This window comes from Alternaria hordeiaustralica (genome assembly GCF_023758085.1).
Source record: "Alternaria hordeiaustralica strain BMP 2776 chromosome Unknown scaffold_39, whole genome shotgun sequence".
In the NCBI taxonomy this organism is placed as follows: Eukaryota; Fungi; Ascomycota; class Dothideomycetes; order Pleosporales; family Pleosporaceae; genus Alternaria; species Alternaria hordeiaustralica.
Window position 1 is genome coordinate 48,938 of NW_026056811.1, and position 19,981 is coordinate 68,918.

General features: G+C 53.1%; 10 protein-coding genes across 10 annotated transcripts; 6 read left to right on the forward strand and 4 right to left on the reverse strand.

Annotated features, from left to right (window-relative positions):
* Positions 1-205: 205 nt before the first annotated feature.
* Positions 206-1,012, forward strand: J4E84_010275 (uncharacterized protein; the record flags this gene model as incomplete). Its single annotated transcript, XM_049392831.1, has 1 exon — positions 206-1,012. The coding sequence occupies one exon, from the start codon at positions 206-208 to the stop codon at positions 1,010-1,012; it is 807 nt and encodes a 268-aa protein (XP_049239389.1).
* A 242-nt stretch (positions 1,013-1,254) lies between these two features.
* J4E84_010276 (uncharacterized protein) lies at positions 1,255-2,904 on the reverse strand (the record flags this gene model as incomplete). Its single annotated transcript, XM_049392832.1, has 1 exon — positions 1,255-2,904. The coding sequence occupies one exon, from the start codon at positions 2,902-2,904 to the stop codon at positions 1,255-1,257; it is 1,650 nt and encodes a 549-aa protein (XP_049239390.1).
* A 252-nt stretch (positions 2,905-3,156) lies between these two features.
* On the forward strand, positions 3,157-4,571 carry J4E84_010277 (uncharacterized protein; the record flags this gene model as incomplete). Its single annotated transcript, XM_049392833.1, has 2 exons — positions 3,157-3,778; positions 3,826-4,571. 2 exons carry the CDS (start codon positions 3,157-3,159, stop codon positions 4,569-4,571), a joined length of 1,368 nt encoding a protein of 455 aa, XP_049239391.1.
* A 423-nt stretch (positions 4,572-4,994) lies between these two features.
* Positions 4,995-6,590, forward strand: J4E84_010278 (uncharacterized protein; the record flags this gene model as incomplete). The annotated part of the gene is made up of 2 exons (XM_049392834.1): positions 4,995-5,100; positions 5,146-6,590. The coding sequence occupies 2 exons, from the start codon at positions 4,995-4,997 to the stop codon at positions 6,588-6,590; spliced, it is 1,551 nt and encodes a 516-aa protein (XP_049239392.1).
* An 81-nt stretch (positions 6,591-6,671) lies between these two features.
* Positions 6,672-10,772, reverse strand: J4E84_010279 (uncharacterized protein; the record flags this gene model as incomplete). The annotated part of the gene is made up of 4 exons (XM_049392835.1): positions 6,672-9,508; positions 9,558-9,677; positions 9,729-10,178; positions 10,226-10,772. 4 exons carry the CDS (start codon positions 10,770-10,772, stop codon positions 6,672-6,674), a joined length of 3,954 nt encoding a protein of 1,317 aa, XP_049239393.1.
* Positions 10,773-11,381: 609 nt separating this feature from the next.
* Positions 11,382-12,749, forward strand: J4E84_010280 (uncharacterized protein; the record flags this gene model as incomplete). The annotated part of the gene is made up of 1 exon (XM_049392836.1): positions 11,382-12,749. One exon carries the CDS (start codon positions 11,382-11,384, stop codon positions 12,747-12,749), a length of 1,368 nt encoding a protein of 455 aa, XP_049239394.1.
* Positions 12,750-12,805: 56 nt separating this feature from the next.
* J4E84_010281 (uncharacterized protein) lies at positions 12,806-13,690 on the reverse strand (the record flags this gene model as incomplete). The annotated part of the gene is made up of 1 exon (XM_049392837.1): positions 12,806-13,690. The coding sequence occupies one exon, from the start codon at positions 13,688-13,690 to the stop codon at positions 12,806-12,808; it is 885 nt and encodes a 294-aa protein (XP_049239395.1).
* An 858-nt stretch (positions 13,691-14,548) lies between these two features.
* On the forward strand, positions 14,549-16,232 carry J4E84_010282 (uncharacterized protein; the record flags this gene model as incomplete). Its single annotated transcript, XM_049392838.1, has 4 exons — positions 14,549-14,679; positions 14,772-14,919; positions 14,970-15,540; positions 15,592-16,232. The coding sequence occupies 4 exons, from the start codon at positions 14,549-14,551 to the stop codon at positions 16,230-16,232; spliced, it is 1,491 nt and encodes a 496-aa protein (XP_049239396.1).
* A 547-nt stretch (positions 16,233-16,779) lies between these two features.
* Positions 16,780-18,432, forward strand: J4E84_010283 (uncharacterized protein; the record flags this gene model as incomplete). The annotated part of the gene is made up of 2 exons (XM_049392839.1): positions 16,780-16,886; positions 16,956-18,432. 2 exons carry the CDS (start codon positions 16,780-16,782, stop codon positions 18,430-18,432), a joined length of 1,584 nt encoding a protein of 527 aa, XP_049239397.1.
* Positions 18,433-18,502: 70 nt separating this feature from the next.
* Positions 18,503-19,181, reverse strand: J4E84_010284 (uncharacterized protein; the record flags this gene model as incomplete). The annotated part of the gene is made up of 2 exons (XM_049392840.1): positions 18,503-19,084; positions 19,131-19,181. 2 exons carry the CDS (start codon positions 19,179-19,181, stop codon positions 18,503-18,505), a joined length of 633 nt encoding a protein of 210 aa, XP_049239398.1.
* Between the last annotated feature and the right edge of the window lie 800 nt (positions 19,182-19,981).

Consider the following 19,981-nt stretch of genomic DNA (forward strand, 5'->3'; position numbering starts at 1 on the left):
TCGCTATCATGGTGGTTTGCTACGTGAGCAGGCTGAAGATGGTCACCATGGACGATTGCGGAGGTCGTCACTGCTCCGATTCGACTCGACCCCTGCTAGCGTCGATCTCGGGAAGCTTCGGTCTTGAATATCGCATGTTGCAGCAACAAAGTCAAACTTCTCTCCCGTTCAATTGATTCTTACGACCCGCCGTCAATCGCTCAAGATGCCACCAACACACATCTCCGGCACCTCACGGGCCCTCTACCGTGTCTTCATCGCTCCAAACCTACGCAACACAACTTCCATCCCACTTCTCTACGCCCCAGCATTTGCGCCGACATCGTCTCCCACCTCCCTCTCCTCGTCCACGCCCAGTCTCACGAGCCGGACCTCCACCCGCGGCATAAAGTACACGAAAGACACACGCCGCCATGCCATATCCGACTACTACGTCATCGACCAAGCCATCGAAGCCGACATCATCAACCTCGTAGACGAAGAGGGCGTTTTCCACAATAACGTCCCACTCGACGAGGCGCTGACAAGTTTCAACAAAGTCACCCACCACCTCGTACAAATGACACCGGGGAAATACGACGAAGATGGAAACCTAGACCCGAACAGCCTACCAACATGCCGCGTCATCTCCAAGATCGACCTCCGCGCACAACACCAGAAGAAGCTCGAGACGCTCCGACGACAAGCCAAGGGCCAGGGCACAGGGCCTGCTACAAAGTCGCTAGAACTGAACTGGGCGATAGCGGCGGGCGACCTGAAGCACAGGCTGGTGGCTATGAAGAAGTTTCTGAAGGAGGGGCGCAAGGTCGAGGTTACGCTCGGGCCGAAGAAACATGGCAGGAAGGCGACAGAGCAGGAAGCGAATGCGGTTTTCAAGGCAATTGAGAACGCAGTGGCGGATTGTAAGGGAGCTCGGGAGACTAAGAGGGAGGGTGAGGTTGGCGGAATTATGACCGTTATGTATGAAGGTAAGAAGGTGGAGAAGAAGGAGGGTGATGATGAGGCGGCTTGAGAGAACGTCGAGATAAGATGGGCAAGCAAACCTAGGGAAACCCTCGCCATGTGCTCCTGAGGCAAATGCCGAGCCGCGGACGATGGGGATGTGGGCTGAAGATGCAAGAAGGTATGGTGAGGGAGAGCACGTGAGCATTTTCCGCGCCATGTAGTATACTGTACAACACAACCCACCTACACGTGGTGTAACGATTCATGAACATCTATAGATACACTGTACAGTAAACACGATGAAAAGCTTCATATCCTCTTCTCCTCCTTCACCGGCTCAGCCCTCGTCTCAACCTCAGTCGGAGCCTCAATCTCTGGCATCTCACCCTCAACAGCCTCGAGCTCCGCAGTCTCGCCAGCTACCTCCGCCCTCTTAGCCTCAAGCACCTGCTCACACACCTTTATCTCTTCCCTTGCTTTCTTCTGACCAGCAACATCGCGCTTGAGCGAAGCGACAGTGTTCTTCTGCCTGGCTACTTCAAGCTTAGCCTCCAGAATCAACAGCTCAGCGTCCGGGACATAAGTCCTCTGATCACTGGCTAGTTCAAGCTGCTCATCCGCGCTCGCTTCATTACCGGCTAGACGCAAAGCTGCGGAGCGGTGCTCGTGAATTTGGGCTGCGAGCAGTGCGGCTTCGTACTCTACCTCATGTTTCTGCACTTCGAGCTCACGGACCTCGATCATGAGTTCTTCAGACTTTACGGGCGAGGTTTCCAGAGTTCCACCGGGCCCGGCGAGATCTTGTTTTGTGTTGATTTGGTAGGTCAGCATCTGCAGGCGAGGGAAGGATTCAGTGTTGGCGTCGTTGAGGTAGTCGGCGAAAGAGTGACCGGTCCTTTCAGCGAATTGCAGTTCTTTGGCTTCGGCGAGGAGGTTGTAGGCGGATACGGTAAGTTCGTTGCGCTTGGGTCCTTGGGGGAGGGACTCGGCGTAGGCGTAGCGGGTTCCTGCTACGTTCTCGTAGATATCGGCGCGGATGGTGTCCTTTTCCTTGGGGTCGGAAAGGGAGAGTTCGCGGAATTCTTCCCAGCCGATGGTCGATTCGAGCTCCGTGGGTGGCGATGATCGGATGAGGCTCTTGTGCCAGGGCTGGAGAGCCTTGTGTGTGAGATCTTCCTCGTGGGAGAGGAGTATGTTGTGCAGGGCATCGCGCTCGATGATGACGCGGGACAGCTCGAGGAGGTTCTTGACGTCGATTTCTTCCCATGTGAGTGTTTGCTCGCCGCGATCCATCTCCGCCAATGCTTGCTCTAGTAGGGGTCGCTCTTCCAGTGTTACCATTAAGCTCCTGCCCCTGCCCAGCAACTTCTCGTGGTACTTGAGGGTGTCACCTAATAATCTCACAGACGGGCTTTCAAGCTCCATTGCATTGTCCACAATGATCAGCTCGCCTTTTCGGAACCGGTATGACAGTGCTGTCCGCCATGCGAGGTCGTAGATCTTCTTGGGCAGCTCAGTTGCGAAGTCGCGAGGCTTAGGACCAAATGCGACACCTCCACCCCTCAGCATGGGCGACTTTTTGTCTCCGAGACGAGCGCGACCCGTTCCCTTTTGCGGTCTAACCTTCCTGCGGGAACCTCTAACTTCATACCGAGTTTTGGTAGAAGCAGTACCTAACCGTGTACTATCGCCCTCGTAAACGACCGCGCGGTGTAATATGTCTCGTCGGGTGGGTAGGTAGAGATGGTTTGCAGGGTATTGTTCGAATCGGAGCGGTTCGAGGGAGGGGAATCGGTGGATGGTCGCCAGCACAGACTGCTCTTCAAAAGGTTTGACGGGCACATATCCGGATTTGGGAGTGCTTATGGAAGCTAGTGTCGCCTGAGAGGGCGCAGATGTGGTGATTGAGCGGGTGGTGGGCGTGCATAGAGATTTCTTGACGACGTTAGCATGTCGCATACAGTGACGGCGAGGTAACATACGGCACAGCGCGTGCACAGCGCATTTGGCCGCACCGACAGCCTTCTCAATTGGTGTGTGGCGCCACGCATGGGCGCGGATATCCTCGTGGAAGCCATGCCGGTCGTCGTGGTGCAATTGTTCCAGTCGTCGGAGTTGGAGGCGGAGGTCCTACGAAAAGCGCTAGTGTGATCATCACCACATTTTCCAGCGGCACCATCGCTCTTGAACATCGTCGAGACCATCAACACCATGGCCTCCACGCCCACCCTGCGCCAATTCAGCGCGTGTCTGAGATGCGTGCGACAATTGCCAAGTGCCAATGGCACCCGCCGACTCATCTCTTCCACGGCCGCCGTCCGTGAAGAGGTGCAGACACAATCCACGAATGCGACTCCCCCTCCACCGCCGTCGAACCCTCCGGAAGGCGCTGCTCAAAAGGCTGGCCCCCAAGATACCCCGGAATACATGCAAAAATGGGGCACGCTAGACCCCCAGATGGTGGAGAACAAGAAGCAGGAGCGCCGATTGCTGCGGAGAGAACATGTGCAACCTGTTGGGTCCCGTCGTCGCCGTGCCGCCCTTCGTCGGTCGACCCTGCAAAAGACCGACGAAGTCCCATTCGAACAGCTGCCGTACCAATGTTTCCAGGAGGCGAGGAAGGTCTTGTTGGAAGACAGGCAGGAGAAGATCAAGGAAATCAAGGTTCAGCAGGAGCGGATAAAGAACCTAATGGCGCAAGACGCAAGCATCAGTGGAGGTCCAGCAGCCAAGGAGCACAGACTGCGGAGCATGAGGAAGCACTTGAATGAGCTGATTATCCTGGCCGACATCAACGACCCGGTTGTGAAGCGGAAGTTCGAGGACGGACAGGGTGCGTTGTGCCAATATGCTCTCTGCCGACATGACTGACTTTCAAAGGTGACATGAACAAGCCCATCTACCGCTATCTTGCCGACCGAAAGTGGCGCCAGTACAAGCGTCTCGTGCTCGAACAACGCGTTACGCAACTTGCCATCATTCCCGATCTTCTCCCGTCTCTCGACTTGGTTGCAGACATCGATCTTGGCTTCGGACGAAAGCCAGTCGCGCCCGGTGACTTCGTAGACTCCGCCATCAGCGAAAAGATGCCTCGACTCAATGTTCAGACCTTCACACCTGGTGAGAAGCTCGTCACTGTGGTCGTAGTAGACGCAGACGTGCCAGTCCCAGAGAAGGACAGCTTCACCTACCGATGCCACTTGATTGCCTCCAACATCTCCATCTCGCCCAACAGTACCTCGATACCACTCCAGCGTATCGCCCAAGAGGACCAAAAGACAGAGGATCTCAGTGCCAAGAAGATCGCACTACCCTGGTTAGCACCATGGGCTCACAAAGGAGCGCCTTACCACCGCCTAGGTATCTTTGTCTTCGAGCAGCATGAAAACCAGCAGCTCGACGTCACCAAGATCAACAAGGCCAAGCGCATGGGATTCAACCTTCGTAGCTTTGCCGATTCGAACAAGTTGAGCGCGATCACCGCTACGCTGTTCAGGACGAAGTGGGACGAGAGCATGGCCGAGGTCATGGAGCGTAATGGTCTCAAGGATCAGATTGCTGTAGAGTTCAAGAGGAAGAGAGTGGAGCCACTGCCCTACAAGAGGCGCACTGAGCGCATGCGGTGAGATAGTTGAGGTTGCACGTAGTGAGTGCATGTAGTCATGTAAGCCATATGTACAATACGATGACCTGACAGCTGCAAGTTCAAGTTGTCAGCATGATATGTACAACAAGAGCACTGAATGCGACAATGAAGTGGTAGCATTGTTTACGAGCCCAGGCTGTCTGCGTGGGGTGTTGCGGAGTGGCTGCCTTTGATGGTGGCCGCTCTTTCCAACCTCACGTCCGGGGATGCTTCCTTCCTTCCCTCATACGCGCACGCTTGGAGCTCGTCCCTTCTTTCTTCTGCCAGCTATGCCTCGCCTTCCTAATTTTCTGAATTCTTTTCCTTGACGACCGCAGCAATCGCCGTCAACAGATCTCCAATCCTCACTTCATCGTCTCTCACTGGCGCTTGTCTCCTTTACTCGCCCGCCCTCACGCCCATCATGACGCAGAATGCGCCTTCCGTTCCAAATTCTCTTCCGTCCCAACAGCAGATAGCGCTTGCCCTTGCGATCGTTCGAAGTAAGCCGGCTGGGATACAGATACGAGGTAAGTTCCGACTGCCCAATCATGCACGCCTTCTGACAGGGCTAGACTATGTCCTGCAACTGCGTGCTCAGATCAGGCCCGGCCCAGATCCGAGGGAACGAGACGATTCCGAATGCTACATTGATCAGGTCGCCTACTGGAAGGAGCGATGTCAACACTCCGAGGACGAATGCAGCAGGCTTCGGGGCGTCAACATCAAACTCGAACGATCAAATCACCTACTGTCGAGCCTCTCCGGACCTGTCTCTGATGTTGATACGAGCATGCTGATGGCGCCGACTGCATCGCCAAAGAGATCTAAGCCATCGAGACAAGCACAGAAACAGTGCCCACCACCGGCCGCTGCTGCGCAGGAGACCATCGATAATGATATGGACTTCCTGAATGTGCTGGGTGAAGCTGGCTCGAACCTCACGGAAGCATTGTATACTACACACTCACTATGCAGGAGTGACGAGCCGGACACCGACACACTTTGCTACAATCTAGTGAGGGTTGCTTCAGGCATCGGCAAGGTCATATGCATTATCGCTCAGAACTACGAGCAACTGTCTCGTCAAGGACGGAGAACGCTGGAAGCCATGTCGTTGGACCAAGACAAGTCCGACTTTGCCATCGCCCTATCCGTCTGCGCGAGAGCTTTCATGTCCTTACTTGTCGGCACCAACAAGCTCATGGATGCAAAAGCAGACACACGACTCCCGAGTTTGATCGTTTGCGGGGTGGCGGATATGTTCAAAGCTGCATTGCAATCAATCGAACTCTCAGCGAGAAAGACAGCGCAAACTTTCTTATCGCAGCCACCTTCGCCAAAGAAGACCAAAACCAAGACGCCGCCCTCTGTCATCAAAGAGTCGCCGCCGGCCAGAGCAGTCGCCCACTTGCTGATCAGTTTCCTGGGGTTCCTTGAGAAAACAGATCCTGTGCATCAGAAGATCTTCGATGGCTTTGTCTTCGTTCTGTTCGAAAGTGTTGGCAAGAGATTGTATTACTTCACATTTGGACAGCACCGCAGCACGTCCATCGAAGGCAACATTCTACCGCCACCTGAGCCTAGAAATGAAACAGAGGGAATGAGACAAGATGTCGATGCTCTTGGAACCCGCCTTGAGGCCAAAGCTCTTGTGCTGATACTTGAGCGCGCTATGGGGCTAGCTCCAAACCATATGAATCCCCAGAATGCTCGCCCAAGCCAGACGTCAAATCGTCCGGTCCGTACATTGAGCACCAAAACTCCCGTCACGAGTACCAGGGCGCGCCTAAGTCCGCTTGCGAAAGATCGCTTGCAACGAACACTCGTTGCATGCATGTATGGAAACAACACGAATGATGAGTTTCTGGACGTTCTCACGAAGCCGCTGCCAGCCATGCGGCTGAGCTCACTACAAAATGTGGCTAAGATCGACGATAAAGATGTGGGGACTTGGTATAAAGAGGAGATCTGGCGACTTGTTGGCTGGGATGTACTAGCCAGAGAGGGCGCGTGGTGAGACAATTGTAAGGACTCTGAGAAACGCAATGAAGCTATGTAACTGTCTACAATGGATTCCTGGGAATAATATCTGGCATGTCTAGTTGCTGGCTTCCTGCGCCAACTGAAACTGGCTAACAAACCTCCGTTCCACCGTCGACTTTTGTGCAGTCTGCACTTGATCCGTCTCCTCATCCCTCATTCCCCATCCACCCCCGCCAGGGGTATCAATGACAAAGCAATCCCCTTTCTGTACAGCAAAGTCCTTCCGTCCACCCAGCCTACACCATCGCCCACCAACCTTCTTGACGATATAGTTCACCCCACTCGTCCCATCCTCACCCCCAAGCATACCATACGGCCTCGTAACCCGCCTCTCACTAACAATCGAAGCATTCATATCGCGGTAAAACTCATAAACACGACGAATCCCGTTCCCACCATTCCACCGTCCTTGCCCACCCGACCCATCACGTATACTGAACTCGCGAAGAAGCACAGGGTAACGCTTCTCTAGTAGCTCCGGGTCCGTGATACGCGTATTTGTCATGTGGATGTGCACGCCTGAAGTGCCGTGCCAACCGGGTCCTGCGCCGCTGCCTCCACATATCGTTTCCCCGAAGCCGAAACCAGAGTTGGGGATAGGTGTGCCGTTCTCGTCGTGGTCGCCGTTTATACCGAAAGAGAAGACGTTGCAGTCACCTTGGCTTGCGGCACAGGCTTCAAATGCGCGGATAACGACATCGGTGACGCGTTGGGATGTGATGGGATTGCCCGCACATACTGCGGCGTATGGTGAGGGGTTTAAGATACTTCCTTCTGGGATCGTAAAAGTGAGAGGGCGGAGGCAGCCTTCGTTGAGCGGTATGTCTTGGTTGATGAGGCAGCGCAGAACGTAGAGTGTAGCGGATCTGGCGATGGCTTGTGGGGCGTTGAAGCTGTGGTATCCTTCTTCGCCTGTGCCAGTGAAATCGAAGTGGGCGGAGCCGTTGTCGGGGTTGATGGTTATGGCGAGCTTGATGGGTGTACCGTCGTCCATGAAATCGAGTGCGGCAAGTGGCTTGCCGCCAGTTTGTTGATATGTACGCTTCATGAATTCGCGTACGCAGGACTCGGCGTTGGCCGTGATTGCATGCATGTTTAGGTGTACGGTTGAAAGACCTCGTTCGGCGATGAGGTCAGCCACGAGCGCTGCGCCTTTGGCGTTGGCAGAGACTTGTGCTTTGAGGTCGTTGATGTTATCGGCGAGCTTGCGAGTTCCTGAGCATCCGGGATATTGGGCAGGGTCGTGGAGTAGTACCCTCGTAACTAGTTCCTCGTCGAAAACGCCATCGCGAACAAGGTATTCTGACACAATCATGGCACCCTCCTCGTGCAATTCGACGCTGCCAGCTGGCATTGAGCCTGGAAGTATTCCACCAATTTCCTGATGGTGACCTCTCGAAGCAGTGTAGAATATGATGGTCTTCCCCGCATCGTCAAAGACTGGTGTTACGCATGTGATGTCCGGAAGATGCGTGCCGCCGGATATGGGGTGGTTAGCGACGATGACGTCGCCTGGTCGTAGTTGACCTAGATACTTATTGTGCTGATACATAACTGCCTGTTCCATCGAACCAAGGTGGACTGGCACATGAGGAGCATTGGCTACAAGGCGACCTTCAGGACTGAAGAGCGCGCAGCTGAAGTCGAGACGTTCCTTGATGTTGACTGAAACGCTAGTCTTCTGTAATGCGAGGCCCATCTGTTCAGCGATACTCATGAAGCGATGAGCCATCACAGAAAGCTCGACTGGATCAACAGTCCGAGGTACATCAGCTTCGTTGCCTGGTAGGGTAGTCGTTCGGTCGAGTTCGATCATGACATGGCGGTCTAGGATAGTTGCCTTGGAGCTCGGTGCAACCACGATGGTCTGTGTGTTGTCCAGAATGATGGCCGGCCCATCGATGATATCACCCGTGGCCAACTTTGTCAAGTGATACAGAGGAGAAGTAGTCCAACCATGTTCGAAGAAGACAGGAACCTGATCGGAAATCTTCTTTGTCGACACGGCGATTGGGGAGCAGTCAGTGAGCTGTTGATCGAGGTTGAACTCGGGTTCGACCGATGGGCTCCGGGCTGTCGCTCGGACTCGCACGTTCTCAACGAGGATATCGCGTCCGGGCATGACGAAAGAGAATTGGCGCTTGTGTTCAGCTACGAACGCGTCGTCCCACGAGCCTTGATCAGGGCGCGAGACCATGAAGGTTGTGTCAGATCCTTCGTAGCGGAGGTTGAGAAAGTGCTCAAAGCCGATTGTTTGGCCAGAGAATCCGTCGTTGGCCAGTTGTTCAGCTGCAGTCTTCTCGAGCGATGACAGCCTTTCGTCAAGTTCATCGAGAGAGGACTTCAGCAATACTGAGCACGGCTCTTGGACATCGCGAACGACGTCTGCCAATGCCATGCCGTATGCTGACAGGATAGAAGAGTAACGATGAATCAAAATGCGGTCGATTCCCAGGTTGGCAGCAATGGCGCAGGCAGCTTGTCCACCCGCACCGCCAAAGACAGCAAGATCATGATCTGACGTCCGGTGTCCCTTGGCTTCAGTGAGCGAGCGGATGGGTCGACACATTGTCTCGTTCGCAACTTCCAAAAAGCCAAGAGCAAGTTCTTCGACAGTCTTCGTCTTTCCGCTAGTCTGTGACAGATCCGCATTGACCGTGACGAGTAACTCTTCAAAGGCTCGCTTTGCGCCTTCATAGTCCAGAGGTTCATTCTCGTGCTTGCCGAAGATCTTTGGAAAGTACTCAGCCTGCAAACGTCCCAAGACAAGATTTGCATCTGTAACCGTCAAAGGTCCACCTTTGCGGTATGCTGCTGGGCCTGGATGTGCGCTTGCTGATTCGGGGCCCGCGAGGAAGAGACCGTTGCGATAAGAAAGTATGCTTCCACCGCCTAGAAACTTTAGTAACTATCTAGATCCATTGATTCGAGTGCTACTCACCGGCAGCAACAGTGTCGATCTCTAGCTGTGGAGATTGAATCGTCACACCAGCCGTGATCGACTCGAAGGTGTGCTCCAGTGTTCCCGCATACCGCGAAACATCAGTGCTGGTTCCGCCCACTGCGTAATTGTCAGCATACTTCCGACATGTTTCGCGAGCTTTAGACTTACTGTCGAATCCTATCACTGGCTTCCTCCGCTGTACATCAAAACATGTCTTGCTGAATCCGACAACACCTCCAGCCGGACCTGACAGGATAGCTTTGAGACCGCTGAAGTGCTGCCACCCCACGAGTCCTCCATCACTTTGCATGAACTCGCAACGAGCACCCTTGGTATCTTCCAGGCCGCCCACGAAGCCTTCACGAAAGCCGTCGATGTAATTGCGCGTCAAAGGCGTAAGGTACGCGTCTGCTGTTGCTGAGTAGCCTCTCGAAATGGCTCTGATCATGGGGAAGATCTGTGATGAGACTGATATCTGCGTGAAGCCGATGTCTCTGGCGATATCGGCAACTTGAAGCTCGTGGTTCGGGAAAGTATAGCTGTTGATAAGCGTTATCGCCAAGGACCGCACGCCCTTGTCGAACAGGGCCTGGAGACCTTCACGGGCGTGTGTGCTGTCTACTGAAGTGTCAGCGAGGAAGTTACTTCCACGTCAAGATACTAACCAATTGGTCGCAAAACGCGAATGGCTTCGCCGCCCACCCCCCTTTCCAGGTTATAGGAGTTGCGGTCAGGGTCTCGTAGTGTTGACTTGTCCTCCGTCGAATCGTGGAGTGTGACGCGCTCGTCAATCTCTAGTACATCGTCGAACAAGGTCTCAGGCCTCCGGATGTTGAGATCAAACAGCTTCGGTCTGGTCTGATCACCTATGCGTAGTAGATCTCTGAAACCTTTGGTGACGACCAACGCGCATTTTGTGGAGTTTCGTTCCAGCAAAGCGTTTGTCGCGACGGTAGTTCCCATCTTGATCGATTCGATGTTGCTGGTATCAATCTTGCCGCCGCGTGGTATGGATACGTTCAAGGCCTGCTCGAGTATCCTGCGGATACCCTCTGTGGGTGCATCGGCATAGTTCGTTGGATCGTTACTCAAAAGTTTGACGAGTACATCTGGTTTCCCTGGTATAATACCTAAGCAGTCTGTGAAGGTACCGCCGCGATCTATGGCGATGCGGATGCCTGCACCTTGCAGGGGCTGCTCAACGAACGGCATACTCAGTAGGCGATTCAGCGAGGAATGAATCGAGGAAAAGGTGAACTGCAGTCTCCGACAACCAAGAGCTCCTATATGTCCTACAGCCACTGGGAATTGAAGTAAATCACCCTCGTGCCAGCGGGTAGATCAAGGTATGAACACGCCAAAGAGGCAGCGCCTGGTCAGTTGTCCCGTTACGCGCCATTGGCAGTAACGACGCCGATACCGCAGGGCATATCGTTCCGAAGGCATGGCAGTACGGGTTTGTAATGCCTATCGCGTCGCGTTGAGGGTGGAGTTGCTGCGCATTCTAGCAGAATGAGGATGACGCGCGATTGCCGATCCCTTCCCAGGAAACACGCTAATACATCACTAGCGCGGCGCGAATGAACCCCTCAGTGAATCCTTCAAAGTTCCGACGTTCCTCTCCATCGGGGCCCAGAGTCCGAAAGAATGGCAGGGGTCGATATCACGCTCTCCACCAAATGCTGAGTGGCTATGCGATCATGAGCATGGGTTTGCAGCGCGCATGCCGAGGTCGCAAAATGATTCGACTGCTGTTCATGGCAGCGTCGCCGTGATCTGCCTGTAAGAACACCATCATTGTTGCATCTGGATCCTACCAATATGACCGAAAGCATCAATCTGCAATTGGGGTGGCCGTCGCCGTCACTCTTCCCATCGGCTCAACTTCTCGACGGCGCGACAAGCGTTCTTAACTCGCAAGCAAAAACCGCTGCCTCACTCATCTACGGCCCAGATGCTGGCTACGAACCACTTCGACGCAGTATCGCAGCATGGCTCACTTCTACGTACGGACGCGGTTCGGAACTTTCATTCGACCGCATCTGTGTCACGAACGGGGCATCGGGGAACTTGGACAACGTTCTGGCACGCTTCACTGAGCCAGGCTACACGCGAAACATTTGGATGGTTGAACCTTGCTACTTTCTGGCATGTCCTATCTTTATGGACAACGGGTTTCAGGGGATGATGAAGGGTGTGCCGGAAGACGATGAAGGGCTGGATGTGGAGTTCTTACGACGAAGTCTCAAGGAGGCAGATCAATCGACAACACGCGATGCATCAATGCGAAAGACGGGTGAAAGATATAAGAAGCTTTATCGGCACATCATCTATTGCGTTCCGACGTTCTCAAACCCAAGCGCGAAGACTATGTCGCTTCGGCGAAGGCAGCAACTCATTCGCCTAGCGCGAGAATTTGACGCCCTTGTGGTCACCGACGATGTGTACGACATATTACGCTGGCCAGCGGATAAGGACGGAAGCTATGAGAACCTTGGTGACGTACCGCCACGAATCGTCGACATCGATCGCACGCTTGAAGGAGGCCCCAAAGATGAATGGGGTAATGCGATGAGCAATGGTTCGTTCTCAAAGATCATAGCACCGGGTGTAAGAGTAGGCTGGGCAGAAGCGACCCCTGCGTTCACGCTTGCACTGTCGCAAGTGGGCGCGACCAGATCTGGAGGCTGTCCCTCACACATGTCTGCTTCATTCGTTCATGAGGTGCTTGAGTCTGGGTTGTTGCGCAAGCATCTTGAAACCAAAGTTCTTCCGACGTTTCGGGCTCGCTATTATGCTATGCTGGAAGGGATAGACAAGTTTCTGGTTCCACTGGGTGTCACTATCTCTACTGGGAAGCCGTACAATGAGGTTTCTGGACAAGTGAACGGCACCGACACTGGTCTTGAGGAGTCTTCTGCGCAGGCTGGAGGCTACTTCATCTGGCTGCTGCTACCAGAAGGTCTGGCTGGAAAGGGTGCTGATTTGGCTGCCAGAGGCTTGGAACGATACAATGTAAAGTTTGCATACGGCGACATGATGCAAGTGCACGGGGACCCTGCATCCACTGTTCGTGCGGCAAAGGGCTATGGAAATGGCATACGTTTTTCATGGGCATGGCATACGGAAGCAGAGATTCTTGAGGGTATTCAGAGATTAGGTGTATTGATCAAGGAAGCTAGTAAATAGGACTAAATCTACAATATGTAGTTGATACATATCGGATCGGTTGTAAAAATGCAGGCTCATTCTCTTGATGGTGGCGTGAGTAGACCCCCAACGACAGCATGAGACTGACCGTGCTTTTTAGCACTATCTTCTAAGAAGAACTTCAGGACAACTCCAGCTGCTGTCACAGAATCGTCATCCGCATCGACAGCATCGAGCGTCTCTTCCAAGACCTTGGGCTGCCAATTCGGAAAGAAATACTTAATTGTCTCACTGTTGATGAAACGATCGAACTCGAAGTGACCCTGGAATGTGAGGACACGATCAGGTTCGTACATGCCCTGATTAGCGCAATGCTGAGTACTTCCCAGCGTTGTCCAGGAGCCCGGTAGCGCTTCTACATCCGGAACAACCACGTGGTCGTGATGCACGAACTGTAGCTTCATCTTTTCCTCATCTTTATTTTCCTTAATTCCTCCATCTCCAAAGAATTCGTTGTAGAATTGCCGTTGCAGTGTGATCTCTTTTACCCCTAGTTCCCAGCCTTCCGGATGCTTCTCCACCTTCACACCATGATCTCCTAGTAGAGTTTGACACACCAATTGGTGGCCGAAGCAGCTACCGAAAATCTTCACCCTGGGCTCCCTCTCATATATTTCTCTCGTCCATCTTGCGAGTTTGTGTATCCAGGGCAGCTCATCGTAGGCCGAGTTCGCGGAGCCCGAGATGATAACAGCGTCGAACTCTGCTATCGAGCTGGGATATTCGTTCTTCGTCACATCGAAGTCCGTAGATGTGATTTTGATGACAGGGTCCAAGGACGCGCGTGGTGACTTGGTGTTGGCAGCTGCGGAAGAAAGAAGTTGGTGGAAGATACGCCCATAAGTGGGGGCGCGCTCGGCGGCAACAACAGGCACCGGTGCATCGGCATTAAGCATGCAAATGCGTAGATTTCGTGCCATGATTGCACGAATTGAGCGAGAGGGTTTTTGATCTGATGTGTTCTTCCTGAATAACCTTTTCTCAAGCAATGTATCTGTCTTCTATGGATGTCGCTTTCGGGATGCCCGCATTCGGCGATGCACGTGATGGCCGCCGATAAGCGGTTGACGTTTGTCGCGACTATCTCGCGATTTGCCACGTCTCCAACCACGCAAGGCCACTGACCTCGCCCACTTCGATATTCAATCAACCACCGCGACGACGTCCTCACAATGGTTGTAAGCATCTTTTATGCGATGCGCGATGATCACAACACTCTGCGTACGAAATGTGACGGACAATTGGCGCCGCTGCAGGACGCCATATCCGTACGCGCAGCAACCCTCGAGCAAGCCCTATCGCCCGTTTTCCCGTAGCGCATATCTTCTATACACACGGATCCTAGCAGTCGGGTATCAGGAGCCATACTAGCACTACCATGGCATGGTGTGAGGGCCTGACAACCCACTATTGGTCTTGACCCACCGTGCCACCATCGGACATGAGAGTCCGAAGAACCATCTCTTTATTCCTCGACGCTAGGTAGCGAACATGGGCATGCAAACCGGTTGATCGTTGCCGTCGCCAAAATGCGGAGAACGACAACGCTCGCGAGTCAAGGGCACAATCTTGGTCCTATCGAGCTGGACTCTGACGTTCCATATCCCGTCCAGCCGCTGTCTAGCTGGAGATAGCGACAGTCAGCGAGATATGAAGATAGGCATTACTGATATGAGTCTTTGTCTTTGTCTTCTATAAAATACACATCTAATTAGGTGTTCGAGACACCACTGGGAGGTTCTTGTTGCATCTCCATCCTTACCCCACTTATTGCGACCATGCCCGACGATAGCAAAGTCATGTCGTCCGCCGACGTCGAGGATACACATTCTGTCAAGATGGGAGAAGTTGCCTCGGCCAACGTTGATGTGGCGGCTGCCTATGCTCATCATCTCACGGGGGAGAATGCGTATACAAGAAAAGAAGCGACACGCTTGCGATGGAAGCTAGACCTGCGTCTTGTGCCATTGCTCTGGTGTGAGTGCTTGTAAAGCGAGATAGCGAGAAGCGCAAGCTAATAGTCATATCAGTCAACATCACGCTGGGCGCTATGGACAAAGTGACGACAGCTACAGCGGCCTTGTACGGCTTCCGAGCTGATACTGGCTTGACTGGAGACAGATACAGCTGGGTTGGCAGTGCATTCTACGTAAGTAATCCTACCCGACTTCGCTTCTAGGGTGCTGACAATGCGTGTAGTTTGGTTATCTGTTCTGGTGCCTACCGAGTGGCAGCCTCCTCCAACGCTTCCCGATTGCCAAACTAATGTTTGTCGTCCAACTCCTCTGGGGCTGCATTCTCATCGCGACGGGGTTTGCCAACAACTTTCCTACACTTATCGCACTCCGTGTCCTTCTAGGAGCCCTTGAAGCTCCTATCGTACCCGGTAATTTCCTCATCATCAGCATGTGGTACCCTCGACGTGAGCAACCTCTTCGAACCGGCTTGATGTATACGGGTCTTTCTGTGTGCTTCACTGGCCCAATTGGATATGGTATTGGATTCCTAGCAGGCGAACATCAATGGCGCGCCATGTTTTGGATCACAGGCGCAATGACCATTGTTTGGGCTTGTGTGATCGGTATCTTCCTACCCGACAATCCTGTCAAGGCGAAGTTCGTCAGCGAGCGACAAAAGGCCATCGTAATTGACAAGATCCGGCAAGATCAGACGGGAGTGGAGAACAAAACGTTTAAGAAAGACCAGATGATTGAAGCCTTCCTTGATCCTAAGACGTGGCTAATGTTCTTCTTTCATATCTGGATCAGTAGTGAGTAACCCCGATGTGCCACTCTTCCAAGTTTATGCTGACGTTCTCTAGTTCCGAACGGAGGTTTGACGAACTTCACGCCTCTCATCATAAAAGGTCTCGGCTACTCGTCTCAGCGCTCGACACTTCTCACAATGCCTACCGGTATCTTGCAGACCATAGCGTCATACGTTTGCAATGGCGGTGTATTCCTGACTGCGAAGTACCTTCCGGCAAAACAGTTACGTACCGCTTGGGTCATGTTCGGTATCATCGTCGGCATGATCTCAGCAGTCTTCTTATACGTTCTGCCGCTCGACAACTACAATGGGCGTCTCGCAGCGTTGTACTGCTCATACTTCTACCTTGGCCCCTACATTGTCGCCCTCGGTATCAACACGGCAAACACCGCAGGCCACACGAAGAAAGTTACCGTCAATGCGCTGGTATTCATCGCATACTGTATCAGCAACATCATCGCGCCCCAGTTCTTCAAGGCTGATCAGGCACCGCTGTATCCACTTGGTATGGGTGCTGTGCTTGGAAGCTACGTTCTGTCAATGATCACCATCGCTATGTATGCAACATACTGCTGGTATGAGAATCGCAGGCGAGACCGCATCGACTCTGATAAGGGTGGAAGGGTACATGCAGATACTGACTTCCGCGACTTGACCGACAAGCAAAATGTGCACTTCCGATACGTGTGGTAGAGGTCACAGAAGCTAGCCACAGTTCGATACGAAGTTTGTAGTTACCACAGGTTCTATCTAAATGAAAAGATTCGTTACGAACATACTGCCATATCTGTGACTTATTTCCTCCTTCCGGCACGTGCCCTCCAGCAGGTGCTACACATGACCAGGTCTTGAATGATACATTTGAGTAAAGATCCTGCACATGCGACGCCAAACACATGGCAATCGGAAGTCGCAAAGCTGTCAGGCGTGCGCCTCCGCACGCAAAAATGGACCCTTTCCCATCTTCGCTTATCTTCCGATAACGGACTCTTTCGGACTTCCATGTGCGAGAGTGCGAGATGCACGATGGCTCCACGCCGCTTTGCAGTGGAGAAAGCAGATACCCTGCATGTGCCGAGGAACAAGGGTCGCTACGCGTCTCGCGCGTCGAGCTGGGCTACTCAAATGAAGCAGTTCTTCTAGATATATGGTCAGAGGCGCCTAGTTGACCGAGACACATCATACGACAGATTGACAAGCTATACAACAGTGTACATCACAATCTCTCACATTCCACACGATGCCTAAACTCGACATATCCGTTCAAGATGAGCAGAAGGCTTTCGAAGTTGATGTAGCTGCTATTGAAAAGCAATGGAGCTCTGCAAGGCAGTCGCATTTGAAGCGGTATGTGGCCCCGTCAGATCTCAAGCAGTAGATCGACTCCGTGACAGATTCAGCTGACATTGTTACCAGACCATACACGGCGAGCACTATAGCCGCGCTTCGTACTTCCATCCCCGCTCCCTCGGAAGCCTCCTCGATCCAGGCCATCAAGCTCTGGAAGCAACTCAATGCACACAACAAAGCCGGCACATGCGAGTTGACATTCGGCACCACCGACCCGGTTGCAGTCTCGCAGATGGCCAAACATCAGCAGACTGTCTACGTATCCGGTGCTTTATGCGGATTCTCGGAAGTCGCACTCCCTGGAATGGACCACGCCGACTACCCATGGGATACCGTGCCGAAGGTCGTTTCCAAGATCTTCAAGAGCCAGCTTTGGCACGACCAGCGCCAACGACAGTACCGGTTACGACATCCAATCGAGCAGCGTGAAAAGCTGGAGAACTGGGACTACATGGCGCCAATCGTCGCGGATGGCGACATGGGCTTCGGTAGCCTGACTAGTACAATGAAGATGGCGCGCGAGTTTGTGGACGCTGGCGTAGCGATGATCCACATCGACGATCTTGCTATCGGGATGAAGAAGTTTACCGTCGGTCAGGGGCGTACAATTGTACCGACTCAAGAATACCTGGATCGTTTGACAGCTGTGCGGATGCAATTCGATGTTATGGGTGCGGAGACGCTACTGTTGTGCCGCTGCGACACGGACCATGCCGAATTCATCACCAGTGTTGTCGACGAGCGCGATCACGAATATGTGCAGGGAGCGACGAAGAAGATAGAGCCGTTGCAGAAGTGTCTCGCGGCTGCGCAGATGGGAGGGAAAGACTTGAAGGCCGCGCGGGACGAGTGGAAGGCCAAAGCAGGGATCAAGACTTTCGATGAGGCTGTTGAGGCCGTTGCGTCGAAAGAAGAGTTTGCCGCTTATAAGGCGGAGCTTTCGAATCGCAAAGTCGCTTCCCTGTCAGACCGTCGCGATATCGCGAGCAAGACCGTCCAACAAGAGGTTTTCTTCGACTGGGAGCTATCGCGATCGGCGATGGGACAGTACATGATCAAGAGCTGTGTCAAGGGTATCGTCGAGCGTGCCATCGCCGCTGCGCCACTCGGAGACGTGACCTGGGCGCGTATGGACTCTCCGAACTGGCAAGACATTGTCGAGTTCCACACCGAAGTTCGCAAGGTGTATCCAGATCGGCTCTTTGCCTTTGGCTACACCGGTGACTACGACTTTGCGAAAGCCGGGTTCAGTGATGACCAGGTTAAGAACCTTCATCTCGATCTTGCCAAGCTAGGCATCGTATGGCAGGTCCAGCCGATCTGGAGTCTGCAAGGTCTGAACATGGTGACGGAGCAATTTGCGAAGATGTGGCAGGACCAAGGTATCGCTGGCTACTTGAAGTCGGTCCAAGGCCCAGCTCTTAGCTCACAACCTATGACTGATGGGTTTGAGAAGTTGAGTTACTGCGGTGGATATTTGGCGGATGCTTTCTTCGAGACGGTCGCAGGGGAGTCTATCGTAGACAAGGGCAAAGTAGCGTAGTTGAAAAGACGTCGGTAGCCCATATTATGAGTACACTAGCTCCAATAGTACCTCACTTTTCAACGGCGTGTCATGTCCAGCCTTCGAAGTCAAACACCCCAGGAAACGAGAGTAGGCCATCAACAGCCAAATCCTCAAGCCCAGAATCTGCAATCCCGTACTCGAAGGGCTGCTGCATGGCAAATGGCATCTGGAAGTTTCCGTTGATCTGCTGTAGCTGATTGTTGAAGTTTTCAGGTTCCTGGTCATTCGGAGCGAGCATGCCACGTATCGTTGGTAGCTGAGAAGGTTGCGCAGAGCGAGGGAAGTCTTCATTTATCATCTCATCGATCATGCGCAACACCGGACGATGCACTACTAGTGCGCGAACCTGCGGAAGGTGCTCTCGGACTGCCGTAACCGTCTTCTCTGACAGCCGAGTCGGTGGTTTGTTGGGTCGGTCGACCAGCGGGATTTCGCGCGCCAGTAGCTCAAAGACGTCTCGCAGGCATTCTGCCTTCGCCCACCTGTCTGCCATTATCGCTAGGATGTTCGAGCAGGCGCGGAGTGCGTCAGAGACATCGAAGGAGTAGTAATTGTCGGTTCTATGTTCCGGTGGGGTAGCCCAGAAGCAGTACAAGAGTGTGATACCAGATTGGAATTGGACGAGGAGCTGCTAGGATTAGCGCATGTATCATCGAGTGCGTGGAATTGCTTACTGCAAGCCATGGCTGAGCGATTTGACGATCAATCTGAGTCTTACGAAACATTAAGCAAGCCTGGCTGCTGGCTTGAACCGACCAATCTCCGGCAGATCCGATCACGTTGGCTTTTGTCGGTCGGTAAAGCATGAGCAACGTATAGTGATAGATCATCGCTTGCCACCGTTGTGATGTATAACCTTTTGAGTGTGGATCTGAAAAGTTTTGTACCCTAGATTTGAAGTTCTCCAATTCCGCAAGTATTCTTATCCTCCAATCTGAACTATTCTCAAATTGAGCTTGGTAATCCCATCGAAGCGTAACGGCGCTTATTTCGGATTGTATGCGCCTGCACTGCAGTATATGAAGCGCTGAGGAGTTACACGTGTAGTTCTGCGAGTCGCTCAAGTCATGATTAGGCGGCGTGATGGCAGCGGCGCCTAACAGGTCATGGTCCTCGATGTTAGCGAAAGGCCTTACGGTAATCATATAGTCCGGCACAGATGGTGGAAGATCGAAGGATGACATGACCAGCCGATCAAGAAGGTATGCGCACCAAAAGCATCGCCGTCGAACTTGAATTACCAGCCGTGCATGAACGTCGGTTGATGGTGGTTCCGTCTCGCCGAGGTGTAACTGTTGCAGGACACATTGTCGTATTGCTGTGGACGCGAGAGAAATGATGCGCTCAGTAGAGCTCTGGTGTAGTGCATGCACGGACAGCAGTAGATATGCCTGCACCTGGAGAATTCTATCAGGTTGACGTAGCACAGCCGGCAGGAGTGCGATGCCACTATCGTAGAATTCTCGAGCATTGAGCATTGTCGCGTAAGGCTGACGCAACAGTACTAAAGCTGTCGCGTATACAA